Source organism: Chiloscyllium plagiosum, unplaced genomic scaffold (genome assembly GCF_037043375.1).
Source record: "Chiloscyllium plagiosum isolate Xiang-an unplaced genomic scaffold, Cpla_swu_hap1 HiC_scaffold_19, whole genome shotgun sequence".
In the NCBI taxonomy this organism is placed as follows: domain Eukaryota; kingdom Metazoa; phylum Chordata; class Chondrichthyes; order Orectolobiformes; family Hemiscylliidae; genus Chiloscyllium; species Chiloscyllium plagiosum.
In genome coordinates, this window is record NW_028270157.1 from 33,304,329 (window position 1) to 33,322,691 (window position 18,363).

General features: G+C 41.8%; 1 protein-coding gene across 8 annotated transcripts in view; it reads right to left on the reverse strand.

Annotated features, from left to right (window-relative positions):
- Nucleotides 1-5,928: 5,928 nt before the first annotated feature.
- Nucleotides 5,929-18,363, reverse strand: part of LOC122559687 (suppressor of tumorigenicity 7 protein homolog) — a 200,475-nt gene continuing 188,040 nt past the window's right edge. For 3 of the 8 annotated variants that reach the window (XR_015760434.1, XR_015760433.1, XR_015760432.1), the window contains 4 exons: nucleotides 14,978-15,088; nucleotides 12,024-12,359; nucleotides 11,299-11,490; nucleotides 5,929-6,281 (listed from right to left, as the gene is read on the reverse strand). Coding sequence is in view for 4 of the 8 variants with exons in the window: in XM_087997200.1 (XP_087853326.1) it covers nucleotides 6,186-6,281; nucleotides 14,978-15,088 (207 nt within the window). In the remaining 4 variants the exon portion in view is untranslated. The remainder of the gene's footprint in view (nucleotides 6,282-11,298; nucleotides 11,491-12,023; nucleotides 12,360-14,977; nucleotides 15,089-18,363) is intronic. The other 5 variants (XM_043709580.2, XM_087997202.1, XM_087997201.1 and 2 more) reach the window with 3 other exon arrangements.

Here is an 18,363-nt window from a genome sequence, read left to right on the forward strand (position 1 = left end):
CATTATTGATGATGCATTCTACATATTCCTCGTGTCACATTCTTGTCTGTGGCCACTTCCTGCCACATATCACCTCAAGGAGCCTCAACATGGTCTGACATGTTGTTCCTTCATCCTGGACAATTAAACAATTTACATTGGAATATTACATTGTGAGAAAGACATGATTCGGGTATGAGTTTGGGAGCCAATGCTCACCCTTGTGTAAGGTTGCTGACCATGCTCAAAAAAAAATTCCCGTATTTCTTTAGGTAAACTGTTAACCAGAGTAGTCACTAAGAACTTTCTCACAATATATCAGTCTATATAAGGGTATGCTGTCCATGGTCTAAGAGGAATAGGTTTGATGAACCAAAAGCACTTACTATATTTTTTTCTTTAAAAAATGTAAATGGCTTTTTTTTATGGAAAGGCACTGTTATTGACAATTTATTTTTGCTTCTGATTTAGGCACTTCGTGCTTTCTGAAGTGTCATTCCCAAGAAGGCTGCTTTAAGCTGAAACCTTTTGCTGTGTCAGTTTTATAAAAAAAACTTAATTTGTTTTTTGTGCGCTTTCTTAAACTGGGGACAATGATTTCGAAGCAAAGAAAAATAAATGAACCTGTTCCCTGGAAACTGTGAACGTTGCTCTGTGCTTGTGTCAACCAAGAAATGTATAAAGGGGTTGGTCATTCACACTGATTTCCATTCCCTCTCTGTTGTGAGTAACCTTGCTTTCAGACAATCCCTTCTGCTTTAATCGATTGCTGTGGAGATCAAATTTCTGTCTGGTAACTTAACCACTTGTTGACCAAGTCCCTGCTCAGAATGATCTTTCCTGGCTGTAAAACCTCTGACCGGAGACTTCTGATGTTCAGCTGAAGACACAGTTTTACATTAACAAAAAAATGCAAAATTACACTCAACTATTTTCACTCATTTTGAGGTATCTTTGGGGACTCTACAGTTTCCAACATTTCTTCAGTTCTTTCCCCTTAAACTATGGTGAATGAGCTAGACCTGCATTAACTCATTCCTAGGAACAAACTAAGCATTTTTCAAAAAGAATAAAACAAAGGACTTCAGATGCAGGAGATCTTAAACAAAAAAGAACAAATTGCTGGAGAAACTCAGCAGGTCTGGTAGCATTTGTGGAGCGAGTAACAGAATTAAAGTTTTAAGTCCAGTGACCCTTCTTCAGAAATTAAGTATTTTTTGAGCACTACAGTTTAAACTCAACGCGGGCATTATTGGGCAAGTGGGCTGGTGGAAACACTTAATAGTTTGAGTGAATGCTTCCAATCAATTCCATCGCACATTCTGAAATTTAGTGTTATACCAATACAAAGAGGATGGGGAGCTCTTGTGGTGTAGTGGTAGTCCCTACAGATTAATTAGAAAATATCTACAAGGAGATTCATCAGTCACAAACACTTAGCCAATTTCTTTCTCCCCTGCTCATTTGGGGGCTCTATTTTCCCCAACTGAAACATTTTGAATTGGAGAAAAATTAGATTAGATTCCCTAGTGTGGAAACAGGCCCTTCGACCCTCCGAAGAGTAACCCACCCAGGCCCATTTCTGTCTGACTAATGCCCCTAACACTATGGGCAATTTAGCATGGCCAATTCACCTGGACTGCACATCTTTGGACTGTGGGAGAAAACCGGAGCACCTGGAGGAAACCCACATAGACACGGGGAGACTGTGCAAACTCCACACAGTCACCCGAGACTAGGATTGAACCTGGGTCCCTAGTGCTGTGAGGCAGCAGTGTTAACCACTGAGCCACCGTGCGATGTCAAAAGTTAATTGAGAAAGGACATTTTATGATTACACTAGAAGTCCATTTCTTTCATACTTAAAAGGCATACAGATGGCATAGGATGAAAATGGTTTCATTGCAAAAGCGGTGCTACAGAAATGGCACTCAAGTTTAGAGTCACAGTTATACAGCATGGAAACTGACCCTTCAGTCCAATTCATCTATGTTGACCATATATCCTAAATTAATCTAGTCCCATTTGCCAGCATTTGGACCATTTCCTTCTAAACCTTCCTATTCACATATGCATCCTGATGCCTTTTAAATGTTGCAATTATACCAGCCACTTCCTCTGGCAGCTCACACCATATACGCAGCACCCTCTGTATGAGAAAGTTGCCCCTTAGGTCCTTTTTAAATTCATCTTCTCTCACCTTAAACCTATGCCCTGTAGTTTTGAACTCTCCATGCCAGGAACAACTTGTCTATTTACCCTATCCATGACCCTCGTGATTTTATTAAACTCCGCAAGGTCACCCCTCAGCCAGCTCCAGAGAAAACAGCCCCAGCCTATTCAGTCTCCTCCTATAGCTCAAACCCTCCAACCTTGGCAACATGCTTGCAAATCTTTTCTGAACCCTTCCAAGTTTCACGACATCCTTCCAATAGCAGGGACACCAGAATTGAATGCAGTTTTTCAAAAGTGGCCTAACCAATGTCCTGTACAGCCACAACATGACCTTGCAACTCCTAGACTTAGACCAATAAAGGCAAGCATACCAAATGGCTTTACTACCCTGTCTACATGTGATTCTACTTTCAAGGGACCACGAACCTACACTCCAAGATTTCTTTGTTCAGCAACAATCCCCAGGACTATTCTTTGAAATTGTAGCCTTGGTTTCAAGTAACCTAGGTATAAAATTAGGTTGGAAACCAAAATGTACTGTTACCAATTCAGTAAGTGGGACAGTACAACGTTGTACTCTGTTCAAATTCAGTCTAAAGAATCCTGAAAAGTTAAAATTAAATGTAATTTATGTATGTCTGACTCATTTCCTGAAACATCTCATGCTTTTTCCAATATAGATGTTCAAAATTTTTAAATATTTAAATTGACAGTTTGAGGAAGTAAACAAATGGAGCCAGGAGTGAGGCTAACAGCTTTTCTCCCCCCTGGTATGAGAGTCTGGAGTTACTGGGCATAATCTCAGGTTAAGCATTTGAGTGAACAGCCTTCTTCAAGAGTTGTGAATCTGTGGAAGTCTCGACCCCAGAGTGCTATGGATGCTCAGTGCAGGTCATCGACTCAAAGAAAATCTGGGGCTATGGGGATGCAGGAGGAAAGTGAAATTAGGTCAAAGATTCGGCCAAAAATTAGGTCATTCCTGAAGAAGGACTCATGCCCGAAATATCGATTCTCCTGCTCCTTGGATGCTGCCTCACCTGCTGTATTTTTCCAGCAACACATTTTCAGCTTTGATCTCCAGCATCTGCAGTCCTCACTTTCTCCCGTCAAAGATTAGCCATTAAAATAATAAAACAAAGATCCAGGCTCACTAAGGAGTTGCGGATCGCAGGAGTGATATGTGAAGAAGAAACTGGATGTCACCACATTGCAATAAAGTAAATAATTGAAGTCTTGAGTGAAGAATTCTCATTCTCTCTTCAAACTTTCAAGTAACCTGATCAAAATTGTCATCCTGGTCGAGCAAGTGGCAGAATTGGTTAACATACCAGCCTGCCTTCGGTCACCTGCTGCAATGATGACAGAATTAGGCTACTTTGGTACATAACCTGTTTCTAGTGATCAAGGTTCTACAAAACAAATTACTCTACAAAACATTGTTTCACTCAGAGAAACCATTCAAAACATTCATGTCATAAGTAGCAACATTGAGTCTTGTAAATTGAGTTTGAGTGGTGCAAGTGGGATTAAATCCCAGTAGAGAGTTTCATTTAATCATGGTGACAGTTGGCACTAAAACTCAAAAATGAGAAGTGCTCCCACTTCCCAATGTTTGCATTTCAATATATTCCCAAATCCATTAATTTGTTTGAAAAATATGGAGCTGGCAGTCCTGAGGAGTGACTGTCCTTTATTACACTCCTCCCACAGCCAGAACATCCTTCCTCAGGTAAGGAGACCAAACTGCACACAATACTCCACGTTAGGGTCTCACCAAGGCACCATACAAATGCAGAAACCTTAATCCTGTACATTAATCCTCTCACTAGGAAGGCTAACACACCATTTACCTTCTTCATGTCCCACTGTACCTGCTGTTAGTGACTGCCACCACTCAGAAAAAGGCTGGTTTCTTCCTACTCTTTGTTTCCTGTCTGTCAACCAGTTCTATATCCCAGTCAGTACATGGCCTCAGTTCCATGCTTTTTAATTTTACATGCTTATCTCTTAGGTGGGATATTATTGAATGTCTCTGAAAGTCCGATTAATAATCCACATTCACTGGCTCACTCTTAGCAATTTTACTAGTTACATTGTCAAAAAATTCCAGTAATTTGTTAAACATGATTTCCTTCAGCAAATCTGCACTTACTCTGACAATCCTGTGTTTTCCAAGTGTTCTGCTATTAAATCTTTTATAAAAGACTTTCACATTCCTCTACAACCAATGTCAGGTTAATTAGTTTGTAATTCTCTGTACCTTCTTTTTAAAATAGTGGGGTTACATTAGCTACCCTCTAAACCTTAGGAACTATTTTGAAATTGTTTTACAGAAACTTGAAAGATGACCAAAAAATGCATCTACTATTTCTACAGCCACTTCCTTAAGTATTCTGGGATGCAGATTATCAGGTCTTGAGGATTTAGAGTTTGTTCATCCCATCAATTTTCCCAAAACCATTTCCCTACTAATTCTGATTTCCCTTAGTTCCTCACTCTCACTAGACCTTGTGCTCCCCAACATTTTCAGGAAATTATTTGTGAAGATAGGCCAAAATATGTCTTAAATTGGACTGCCATCTATTTATTCCCCATTATAACTTACCTGTTTCCGATTGTAAGGGACCTACAGTTGTCTTCACTACTTTGTTTTCACTTCACATACCTATGAAAACTTTTACAATCATTTTTTATGCTCCCTATATATTTATTCTCACACTCTATTGTCCCTGTCTTAACCAATCCCTTTGTCCTCTTTTGCAGAAATCTGAACTGTTCCTAATCCTTGCGTCTGTTGCCTTTTATAGCCGATATCTATGCCCCTTCCTTAGATCTAATAGTAGCCCTAATTTCCCTCGTTAGCCATAGACAGGCCAACTTCCCCATTTTAGTTTTGTGTCATAAAGGAATGAACAATCGTGCCTGTTCCTCCATCTGCTCTTTAAATGGTTGCCATTGCCTGTCCACCATCGTCCCTTTAAGTAACATCCCCCAAGTTATCATAGGCACCTCTAGTTCAGTTTCCTCTATTTGGATTCAGAACCCTCGTCTCAGAGCCAACAATGACACTCTCTATATAATAAATGACAATCTCCATTTTATTGAAGAATTCAATCAGATATTGGTTACTCTTCCCGAGTGCCCTCACACAGCTAGATTGCCAATGATCCTTTTGGCATTACAGAATACCCAGTTTAGGTTGGCTGGTTCCCTAGTTGGTTTCTCAACATATTGATCCAGAAAACCATCTCATATCCACTCCAGGAATTCCTCTTCTGTACAGAAGATTTGATTTGATTTGCCCAATTTATATGCAGATTAAAGTCAGCCATAATTACAGTTGTATCTTTACTGCTTCCATCTCCAATTTCCTGTTTCATGCCTTCCCCAACATAACCACCACTGTTTAGGGGTGTATCATTTTCTGCACCTTGGTGTTTCTAAACTCTACCCACACAGACTCCACTTCACCAGAGCTAATATCGTTCCTCACTATTGCGTTAAGTACTCCTTAACCAGCAATACTACCCCACCTCCTTCTCCTTGTCCATCATTCCTAAAATCTGAATACCCTGGATATTCAGTGCCCATACTTGGTCACCATACAGCCACATCCCCTTAATCTCAACTATACTATACCTATTTATGTCTACTTGCACAATTGATTCATCCACTTCATTGAAGGATATTATTCACTGGGAAGAAATTACAATAAAAAAAGGGAAAAAAAGGAGTGCATAACAATGTTAAAGAAATATTCCATTCCACTTGTATACACAAAATTTAAATTTTATTTTTGGGGCCTTTTTTGTTTATTTTTGTAGAATTTTGCTAACAGCAAAATAATAAAATAGAACAACAACAACTTTGTTTGGTACAACAGAAAACATGTCCACATAAGAACAAAACATAGCATATAGAGTCTTAAAGTCATAGATTTTCATCCCTTTTTTCATGCTGTTTTGCACTTTGTAAGAGGTGAGCTTGGCACAGATGTCATGGTAAATCAGTCTATCACAACTCCTTTCTTCTTAGATCCGTGTCAATTGATGCCACAGACTTGAAGGCAAAATGCTTTCAACCTTTTCCATCACAAAGTTTAATGGAGCAAACAATGTACTGAGAAACTGGAGAGAAAAAATGATAAAGGAGAGATTTTAAAATTAAATTTAGCAACCAAATGCTCAACACATGGATACAAAAATTGATCTTGAGCAACACTTATCGAAAATATTTCAGCAACTTATCTAATTTTTAAAATTATAGATTACTTTTTTATGTGTGAAGTAAAGAGCTTTCATGACTTTCCTTCAGAGTTACTGACTGCAATCTATGTCAGTGTTTCATTCTTCAGAAAACACTGCAATTCTACATTCAATGTGTCATTGAGAACCAGGCTGCAACACCACACTTCATGATAACCTTTCTTCGAGGTAGGACCAAGAATTGTGAGCATTGGAGGCAGCAAATTTGGCTGAAGTAGCACCAAGTGAAGATGATCAGCTGTTCTGCCTGACAACCTGGTCAACCGTCTCCTTTCAGGGATAGACAATAAGTGCGGGCCTAGCCAGCAATGTCCACATTCCATGCAGGAATAATAACAAGCATCAAATAAATTGGATGTTCACTTAATTTGTTATTTATGTGACCTTGCTGTACACAAATTGGCTGCCATGTTTGCCTTCAAAAGCAAGAATGTTGGCAACACAAGAAGTGGCAAGCTGCTATTTAAATGCAAATACTTCCCCCCCCCCACCCCCCACCTACCCTTTATCTGATGCATTACTGGATAAAAGTCAAGCAAAGTTAATCATTAATGGCCAGTTGTAGCATCTTCACAGTCCAATCCATGCAGTGTATCGTACTATTTCAGGTCACAAATCAAGTTCATAACATCACAGGTCAAAGGATCAGATGTAACTGTTAATTTGTAATTACTATTCTACTTGTTGTTCTACAGTAATATTAGAACTGAATACTGAATCCAACTATCGGAACACAATGTCTCACATTTACAGCTCCAACAGAACTCCAAGCTGGTCCAGACCCACCAGACCTTGGTTTCAGACCAAACATCACTGGGAAAACTGAAGAGAAATAAAGTGTGAACATCAAGGAAAAAGTACAACATGAGGTGAATAAGTGTGTGGGAGTGGGCCCATATTTGTAGATGTACTCTTTAATATAACAATACCTATAAGGTGTGAATCTTCCTCTTCCCCATTGTGCACAGATTTCTGTTATGCCCATATTCTGGCATGATGCCAAGAGGAGCAGCAGCCACATCAATGGGTATACCGTGAAAACTTGGCAAGTAAACACAATTACTCCTGCAGGCCTGAGAGTGACAGTGCTTCCTAAGGACCACTGGCCATAATCATCCAAAGAGCTCTCCCCTGCCCGATTGTCCACACAGGTCGGGAAATAGAAAAACTTTCATAAGGAGTTGGAACACATTACCAAAAATCCATTTTCACCTGATCTTGTAGGTTTGGCCCTCTGTGAGGCAAAAACCCAGGAAAATGATGTGGGGTGTAGTTTGACATCAGTTCCATGTGAGTGATTTTTGATTTAAATGTTCCCATCTGCTTCTTACGGAAACATTCCACCCAAGCCAGACTTAGTGCTGGAAATGTGTATGAAGTGCAGAAGAGGACGAGGATCAGCATAATGGCTCTGTCCACTTTATTCTCTGCTTCACACTGGGGAAACCCACATTATGCATATAGAAAGCACACCAGAAAATTGGCTCCACATATTTCACTGAACTCTGCTCAGTAAATAAGAACAATGCTTGGAACTAAGTCAGGCAGGTATATATCAGATTTGTGAGCAAATTCTAGCAAATTAATCATCATTGAGACACCAAAGTGTGAATAAGATATGAAAGTGTAAAATGCTCACTTATTCAAAGCAACTGTTGTTCCCTTGCACGACATGCAGGCTGAAAGCTTTTTCAGATCCCATTCAAGTCTATAAGATTATCAGATAATTGCTGGACCAACAGTCTTGCTGCTTTATGCAGCCTTGGGCCAATGTTGACATTCACTCCTCTGCTACTCTGCACAGCTAAGCAAACCCATTTTAAAAGCAGATGCTAAATGACACATTGCGTTAGCATCATTTATTTGTAATGCCTTCACAAAATGTAGCAAGCTGAATATAATCAAATGCAAAATGTTGACAAGGATGTATTTTAGTATTGAAGATAAATGAAGAGCTTTTATTTTCAAAACGAGATCCACACATTGCAGCAGTGAGGTGGAAACCAATACAACATTTAAGATTTAGATGAACATTTGATTTGCGGCAGCATGCATGGCGATGGGTCAAGTGGTGGAAAATGGGATTAGAGTAAATAGAGACTTGATGACTGGCTTGGACATAGAGCTGTAGAGATATACAGCACAGAAGCAGACCCTTCAGTCCAACTCACCCATACCGACCGGAGATCCTAAATTAATCTAGTTCCATTTGCCAGTACTTGGCCCATATCCCTCTAATCTCTTCCTATTCACATACCTATCCAGATGCCTTTTGAATGTTGTAATTGTACCAGCCTCCACCATTTCCTCTGGCAGCTCATTCCATACATGCACCACCCTCTCTGTGAAAAAGTTGCCCCTTAGGGCCATTTTAAATGTTTCCTCTCTCACCTTAACCTATGCCCTCTAGTTCTGGACTCCTCCATCCCAGGAAAAAGACCTTGAAAAGTTTATCCTATCAATGCCCCTCATGATTTTATAATCCTGTATAAGGTCACCCCTCAGCGTCTGATGCTCCAGGGAAAATAGCCCCAGCCTATTCAGCCTCTCCCTAAAGCCCAAATTCTCCAACCCTGGCAACATCCTTGTAAGTCTTTTCTGAACCCTTTCAAGTTTCACACTGCTGAAGGGCCTCTGTGATGTAATGTCCCATGACTCCATAATGCATGTGGAAATATCTCAGTGCCTAAGATTTGGATTCAAAGCATATTTCCTAACCAATGAATTACTATATTTGCTAATTAGAACAAATGCCATTTTTTAGTACCTGGGCCACTAATGAGGACACTTCAAATATCATTATCTTTAATTTCAAAAACTCAGTTGGACTTATGGCCAGCAATATGGCATAGCTTTGTAAACAAACCCCTCAGAAACACCTTGTCTCCTTGGAATTTTACTTCTAAGTTTGAACTATCGCTTAAACGTTGGCCAAATCATTCTTAACTTCTGTAATCACAGCTTTTAATAATTTGATTCAATTTTCTACCTATAAATAAAATAAGCTTTAAATTGATTGGATGGTGTCAGAAACATGACAGCATTTTTCATCATCAATAAATTAAAACAGGCTTGAAATCAACATGGAGGGTTTCCAATTTATTAATTAATCACTCCAGTGGTTAATGTAGCCACCGACGCCAGCCAGAACTCCAGTCTTTAATCAGCGAGTCCACTGTAAAGTGTTAACACCACTCCCAGAGGTGTCCCTGAATTAAGGACTAAAACAAACCGAGTCTCAAACCAAACTACTATTCAGCAGCTTCTGCTGGAGAAATGTGACTCAGTAAATGATCAATATTCAACGTAGGCAGAGAACTTTTATTGTTCTCCTCCAACAGCTGGAAACTAAGGACATCAAGGTATAATGGAGATAGTGCAGAAAACTGATACTGTGGCAGCCCTAATCAAATTGAATGATGTAGTGGGTTGACTAGTTTACTCCTGCTCATATATTACTAAATGCAAGTAAAGTGCACCTCCCGAGCTAACCCAAATGATTAACCTATGATGACTCAGCAGCATGTTTGAATTGAAAAACTTCGCTCATTGCCAATGACTTGAATGCCATAGAACAACCATCAGCTGCAGTGAACACCGTGGATCAGCCTGTCAGATACAGCAAACATTATATAAATGCCAGGGAGAGGGCGATAATAATCTTTCTGTATTATTTTTAATTGTATGTGTTGCCACTAGTGAAAGAAAATTAATCAATTCTGGAGATGTGGTTTGTTTTACCACAAGCAGCACAATGGAGAGGGAAGTGAATGGATGGACAGGTAAAGAGGCAAAGTCACTAAACATAGTTTGTACAACTATATCACAATCAATGAATATTGTATTTTTTTTCAATTCAGTCACAGAAACATAGGAAGTCAGTGCAGTAGGTCTGGCAGGTCAGGCAGCATCCAAGGAGCAGGAGAATTGACGTTTCGGGCACGAGCCCTTTTTCAGGAAAGAAGGGCTCATGCCCGAAACGTCGATTCTCCTGCTCCTTGGATGCTGCCTGACCTGCTGCGCTTTTCCAGCAACACATTTTCATCTCTGATCTCCAGCATCTGCAGTCCTCACTTTCTCCAGTGCAGTAGGTCTGGCAACATCTGTGGAGAAAAATCAGAGTTAACGCTTTGGGTCCAGTGACCCTTCTTCAAGGTTCTGAAAAACTGCAGCTGAGATAACAGACCTCCAACAACCATAACCATGTTCTTTTGTGCCAGGTATGACTCCAACTAGTGAAGAGTTTTCCCCTTGATTCTCATTGACTCCATTTTTGTTAGGGCGCTTTGATGCCACAAGTCACTCTCATCTCATGTCAGGAATCCAGCTCTTTTGCCAAGTGGAATGCCCAGCCTCATTCGGAGTGTGGCCAGTGGAGGTTCCTGAGAGAGCTGTGTGTATGGTTTCTTATCCGATTAGGTGCCCACTGGCAGGATCACGCCACCTTGTGATGAATGGGCCCCTCGAGTTCCCTCGTTCCCCTGTTGCTTTGCCGTTGGTGCTGAGCACCAATGGCTGGAGCGATGGGGTTCAGGGCTGCATGCATATCTGGCAGACTTGTTGGTTGCTTGACTTTGTTCTCCATGGCAGAAGCAAACCTGTCCATGGAGGCAGCCAGGCACTCGTGTGCCAGGGGCAGACTAGCACAAACGGTGTTGGTGCAGTCCCTAAAGCCTTTGAGTTAAGTTGTCTAGTGCCTCCGACAAACCTGCTCCTGGGTCTGCTTGCGTATTTGTATAGTTCCTACTTGCTAATGCCATGGGTTCCTCTCCTGCCTGGGTCTAAGCAGGTGCCTGGCCTTCAGCAGTCTCCTAAGTGACAGTAACCTGGACCATTTCCTCCTTAACTGATACCAGAGACGTGGCAGTCAAGTGCTCACCAGCAGGTGCTCCAACTCTGAACTGGCTAATGCTGCCACTGAGATATCAGTCTCTGCTGCTGTAGGGTCCAGGAGACATTCTGGTCAGCCCTTCCTCGGAGAGGGTCCGAGTCTTCTTCCTCAGTGACGAAGGGAACATCGTGTGAAGTGCCCTTCTAGATTGCAGCCACTAGGGGAATATCCTGCTGGTGTCTACAGGAGAGAAAAGAAAGAATGCAGTGACCAAGAAATGGGACATTATAGTATGTTAATATGAAAGGCATAGTGGGGGCAATGGGAAGGTCGCATGACAATGAACAACACATCTTACTTCACTGCTGCCACATGGTGGTTTCCACATCCCCACAGGAGCTGTCCTAATCTTCCCTGGCGAGGGCCAGGATTGTCTCCTTATGGGGGTTGAGGAGACACACGTCAGGCTCGCCACTGTAATAGGTTCTCTAATAGGCTGTTTTAACCTTGAATACGAAAAGGGAGGGATTGAGTGAGTTTGGCCCAGCTGTTAGTACTGGTGCAGGAGGGGGAGAGCTGGTGAGGTGCCCTGAGTGAGTAAGACGACAGTATAGACACCATCCAGTTTAGTAACATGCAGGGGGAATGAGGTGGGTGAGCGCGAGTGGACGAAGATGTTGCATGAAATAGTCAAAGTGGCAGAGCACGGGGCTTGACGGGATCACGGAGAAAGAGTAAATACAAAGGAGCAGAGAGAAGATGGTGGCACTTACCCTGGGAAGAATATCACTGAGCTTCTTCCTGCAACCCTGGGCAGTTCTCCAAATGGTTGGGATTGCATTGACCCATGTGGGACCTCGTACCAGGCTTGGTCTGTTGGTATGGCCTTCAGTGATGGGTCCAGTGGGAAGAGGACACTCTTCTCTGCATCACCCCATCCTCCCTGTGGACTGTCCACAAAGTGGGTGCCAATTTCCTCTTATCGGTCATGTTCAGGACAAATGTCATAAACTGTGCAGGGCAGCCCTGGGCTGAGTATCTGTCTGTCGGTACAACTGCATTTCAAAGATGGTGTTCAGCGATGATGAGTACTTCCGCCTGCAGTTTGTCTGGGAATTGGTAATCATCAGATAAGAGGGGTATCAGAGGAGCATGGTAGATAGTTCATGATTGAGTTCTGGATGATGGCGCGAGAAACTCACTAGGCCTTGGGGAGACCAACCTTGTGTGAAGGACTTTGCCAAAACATGACAAGATTCAGCCCTATACTTCCAAATCTATTTTAAACATCCACTTCCAGTGGGCAGGGATTTAAAATGAATTTCATTGTTTCAAATGAGGGAACATTAAGGGCATTCGAAAAGCTGGCATTAAGAGTTAATAGTGACTTGAATGTGGCATCTTACTATCTTTAGTCATGTCCTGAATTTGGATAGTTAAAAACTATGCAAGAAAGAGTTGCAAAAACTGGCCTTATCTGGCACCACCACATCCATGTTGATATGGGGCATATATCCCATGATATTAGTTGGGACCTAGCAGGCATACAAAGAGCTAGAATAACTAGTTTGTATTATTGAGTCTTTAAACAGTTTTGCGGTTACGAATCAAAGCTCACACTACAGACTAAAGACGACCATGGCACACAGGAGAAAATCCTTTGATCTGAGTTTCATTGATCTTTCCAACAGCCCCTTTACATTAGGATTTTAATAAGGCTACCTTCATGTAAAAAAAAACAAAAATGAGAAAGTAACAATTAAGTAGACCTATTTTGGTGCAAATCAGGTGATTTATGTACTGTTTCAGTCCAACATCTTTTGCAGATATGGGTGACCTAACAAAACCTTGTTCCTTTCTTAGCAAAATTGATCAGAAAGATAAGGATAAGATCAAAAAGGTCTTGCACCTCAAGGACTCAAAAGTAATCCTAAATTGTTTGCCCATTCTATGTTCTTATGCCATTGATCTGAAAAGGTATTAAATCACCAGTAAGACCAGGTGCAAAAACTTCACTGAATTTAAAGAATTGAATTTAATAATATATATTATAATAAATTGTGTAATGATTTCTATGACACAGCTATCCCATTTCTCAAGCAGTCACTTTCTCACTTTGTATACTACAAAACTGCCAGATTGTAGTATACCAGCAGTAGTGGTGAGTCACAGCCATCTTTCAGTACCTATCAATGTAAACTACTACTTCAGTCACACTGCTGCCAAATCAGATCTTACCTGTCTAACTCAAAAGAGGCATTTGTGCTTGACACAGTTTAGTTCTACTGGGACCTGTGCTATCAGCCAAGGTAAGGGTCAGAGAAAGATCAAAGAACTGCGACTTTGATATGTCTACAGTAGTCACAGGGGTCCTTTAGGCACCCACACACAAACATCATCACTTTGGAGTCAAGGGAACTTCTATCATTAGACTTATTGAGTAACACAATGGACACGCACTACTCCGGACAAGAAAGTAAGAAACTATGCAACAGGGCTCAGGTGGCTCAGTGCGTTAAGGTCACAGACTTTCATGTTGTGACCTGGGTTCAGATTTTGACAAAACTTTGACATCAGAGCACAGCTGTTACCTGAGGCTGAGGACTGTCTAAAATAAATTTGTCAGCTCAAGGTTCTGTGGCTCATATGATATGCTTACCTTATTAAAATTGAAGAGCTGAATGATCCAGCGGCTCTTTGCAATGCCTCAAGTGCAATTGTTTTTCTAATCTCTTTAAAACTCTCTCTCTTAAACAGGAAATGTGGTGTAAGCACTCAACTTAACTATGTTCCGAACTGTTATTATTGCAACACTGTTGCTGACTGTCACGGAATGAAAAGTCAATTTTCTTCCCTGCTCTGCTTATCCAGCCTCAAAAATGCAAGAGTTTGTTTCTTTATTAAATGGGCCGATTGTGAATCCCTGCATCTCTCTGGGAAATAAACTGAATATCCAGGAACCATGTACCATTCTAATTTGCAATGTTTACCTGAAGTCATAACTCAACTAAGTGAGCCACTACACTGGCCATCAATGCTGGCTGGTTTTGTTCTTGTTCCATAACCAAATTATTAAAACATGGATTTCCGTATTGCTGGGATCTCAAAATAGTCTGAGACATTGTGGGATTTTAGTTTGCTATTGCAAAAGAAAATCTTGAGCAGCATTTGATGGGTGGTGTTCTCTGTCACACCACCAAAAAAGTCCAAAAGAAACTTGTGCAAGTTCCCAATCAGCCCCACATTTAAGATCAAGGTGGGTGAAAAACTGGAGCTGCCTCCAATCCCTAACTACAGAGGATGCCCCACCTTTCAGAGTTGCTGGCCATTTGATTGGCTGGCTGCTCTGGAGGCTGGTAGAATTGCACCATTTAAAAGGCAACTGGATGGGTACATGAATAGGAAGGGTTTAGATGTTTATGGGCCAAGTACTGGCAAATGGGACTAGATTAGGTTGAGATATCTGGTCGGCATGGATGAGTTGGACATAAGGGTCTGTTTCTGTGCTGTACAACTCTGCAACGCCATGATTCAGCAGCGCCTCTGCAAGGAGTGGCCACTTACTGGGAGTGTATGTAGTCCTAGCACAGAAGCCAGGAGCTAGATAGAGGAGAGTCTGGGGCTCTTGTGTGATCAAGACAAAACAATGAGTAGGAATAGGGTGAATGTTGACTATGGGCGGACGGTTTGATGTAGATCAGGAGTGAAAAGACAAAAGGGGGCTCACCTGGCACCTGTTTTCTCCTAGTGAGGATGGCGCTAGGCGGGCAGTGTACAAATTGTTCTCAGAGTTTTGTAGAGCCCGCCTGCAATCCTGCTGGTGGGGTGCTGTAAAAATCTGCCCCATACAAAAATGTTAAAATACTAAAAGACCATTCCAGTTTCAAAATAACACTACATATGTTTCTTTATGCATTTGTGCAAGAATATTCAATGATCCCTAATAAGTATTATGCACAGAATCATGGATTACAGGACCATCACAAATTCAAACAGGAGTAGGCCATTCAGCCCCTCGAGCCTGCCCCCATCATTCAACAGGTTCATGGTGGCTCATGGTTTAGATTAGATTAGATTACATTACAGTGTGGAAACAGGCCCTTCGGCCCAACAAGTCCACACCGACCCGCCGAAGCGAAACCCACCCATACCCCTACATTTACCCCTTACCTAACACTACGGGCAATTTAGTATGGCCAATTCACCTGACCCTGCACATTTTTGGATGGTGGGAGGAAACCGGAGCACCCGGAGGTTGATCCAACATTCCTCACATCCACTTTCCTGCCCTTTCTCCACAACCCTTGATTCTCTGACTGATCAAAAATCTACCTATCTTAGCCTTAAATATGTACAAGCACTCAGCTCGCACAGCCCTCTGTGGCAAGGAGTTTCAAAGACCCTCAATTCTCAGAGAGGAAAATTCTTCCTCATCTCAGTCTTAAATTGGCACCCCTTTATTCTGAAACTATGTCCTCTGGTCCTAGATATTCCCAAGAGGGGAAACATCCTCTCAGCATTTACCCTGCCAAGTTCCTTAAGAATCCTATCTATTTTGATGAAATTAGATTCCCTACCGTGTGGAAACAGGCCCTTTGGCCCAACCAGTCCACACCGACCCTCTGAAGAGTAACCCACCCAGCCCTACTTCCCTCTGACTAATGCACCTATTCCTATGGGCAATTTAGCATGGCCAATTCACCTGACCTGCACATTTTTGGATTGTGGGAGGAAACCCGGAGGAAATCCACGCAGACACGGGGAGAATGTGCAAACTCCACACAGACAGTCGCCCGAGGCTGGAATTGAACCTGGGACGTTGGTGCTGTGAGGCAGCAGTGCACTGAGCCACTGTGCCACCCCTCTCATTCTTCTAAACTCCAGTGAGTAGAGTTCCTGATCCTGAAATAGTTTATACATGCATATTTTCAACTGCGATGTTGAGAAGTCGAGTATTTTTTTAAACTGCATTGCCAAAAGATCCATTCACGAAATTTAGCTTAAAGACTATCAACTCTTAAAATATTCTTTGTATTTGCACAGAAGGTTGAATTGAAGATTGTCTGAATTATAAGTTTTCATTTTAATCTTCTGCATTCTGAATAATTATGCACCTTTTGTGATGCAAGATTCAAAGAAAACTCAATTCTCCATTTCTTTGAGTTGACAAAGCAACGTGTAGAACATTTACCTTATTCAAACAAAGAAAACCTCTAACCTGACTTTACAAAAAAAAGTGCAGAAAAACAAGTTTAAAAAAACTTTTACTTCCATTCATAGAAGCTAAGAAAATCCTTGAGAACCACATATAACATAAATTCAGCCAGGACTCTCTGCAAATATACACTCCTCTGGGAGTTCCACTTCAGAGACTTGATCGAACTCAGTGCTTCCCAAACCTTTTCCCACTTTGACCCTTATTTGAGGCTTGAAAATTGTTGCAGCCTCTCTGTGAGAACTGAGAGGTGCAGGGCAAGGGTCTGTGAAAGCTGGGAATATCTGACAGAGACGGAGTGCATTTGTTTTAATTTGGTTTGAACTCTGAAGTAGCAATGGCTGGTGCCATTTAAGGTAAGACTTAAACCTAGCCCACTATGATGGATGTATCAGCTCAAGGTTCTGTGGCTCATACGATATGCCTACATCACAGATTGTTAACATTGTTCCGTTAATAAAAAAGGGAGGAAGGGATAGACCAGGGAATTACAGGTCACTCAGTCCAGTTTTGGTGGTTCAGAATATATCTGCACTTGGAGAGACATGGATTAATCAGGGATAATGATTGGCAGGTTTGTGAGTTTTGAGAAGACTTGCAGCTCATGTTGAGGTTCAGGTTGCACGCTTGCTCACTGAGCTGGCAAATCTTCTCGAAAATCACAAACCTAGAATCCCAACAGTGTGGAAACAGGTCCTTCAATTCAACAAGTCCACACCGATCCTTCAAACAGTAACCCACCCAGACCCATTCTCCTACCCTATTCCTTTATATTTATCCCTGACTAATGCACCTAACCTACACATTCATGAACACTATGGGCAATTAAGCATGGCCAATTCACCTAGCCTGCACATCTTTGGACAGTGGGAGGAAACCAAAGCACCCAGAGGAAACCCACGCAGACACGGGGAGAATGTGCAAACTTCACACAGTCACCCGAGACTGGAATTGAACCCGGGTCCCTGGCGCTGTAAGGCAGCAGTGCTAACCACTGAGCCACTGTGCTGCCCAAACCTTCCATCTCAGTGAGCAAACTTACAAACTGAACCTTAACCAGAGCTACAAATCTTCTCAAAAATCATAATCAGCATGGATTTGTTCAGGAAGGGTTGTAACTAACAAGTTTTATCAAATCTTTTGGGACTGTAATGAGGGTAATGTACCCTAGTTTCCTAATCAACCTGCTCAGGGACGTTGTTACACATCTGGAGCAGGTGGGTCTTGAACCCGGGCTTCCCTGTCCAGGGGTAGGAACTCCTTATGCACTTGGTGTGGTCTACAAAGACTTTCACAAGCTTTTGATTAAGTTCCTCATGGAAGACTGATCAAAAAAGTAAAAATCCATGGAACTCCAGGCGAAGTAGGATGTTGGATCTAAAATTGACTGAGAAGCAGGAAACAGAGGGTGGGCTCGAGGAATGTTTCTGTGATTGGAGGTCTGTTTCCAATACAGCTCCTCAGGGCTCCAGTGCTGGAAAACCTTTGCTGTTTGTGATGTACATTAAAAACTTAAATTGTGAAGAGGAAAGTTATAAACTGCAAGAGGAAATCAACGGACTGGTCAGCCGGGCAGAGCAATGACAAATGGAACTGAGCTCTGAAAAGTATGAGGTAAAGCACCTGGGGAGGGCAAACAGGCCACAAAGGACTGCACACTATGAATGGTAGGACCCTGGAACATACTGGAGATCAGAAGAAGATCAGAAACTGAAGGGAGCACAGCAGGTAGATAAGATGGTTAAGAAGGCATCTGGGATATGTATTAGCCAAGGCAAAAATACCACAGCAGGGAGAATATGCTGGAAGTGTATTATGCTTAGGCTAGAACTGGAGTACTACATACAATTCTGGTCACTGCAATATAGGAAGGATGGGACTAGATTAGCAAAGGTGCA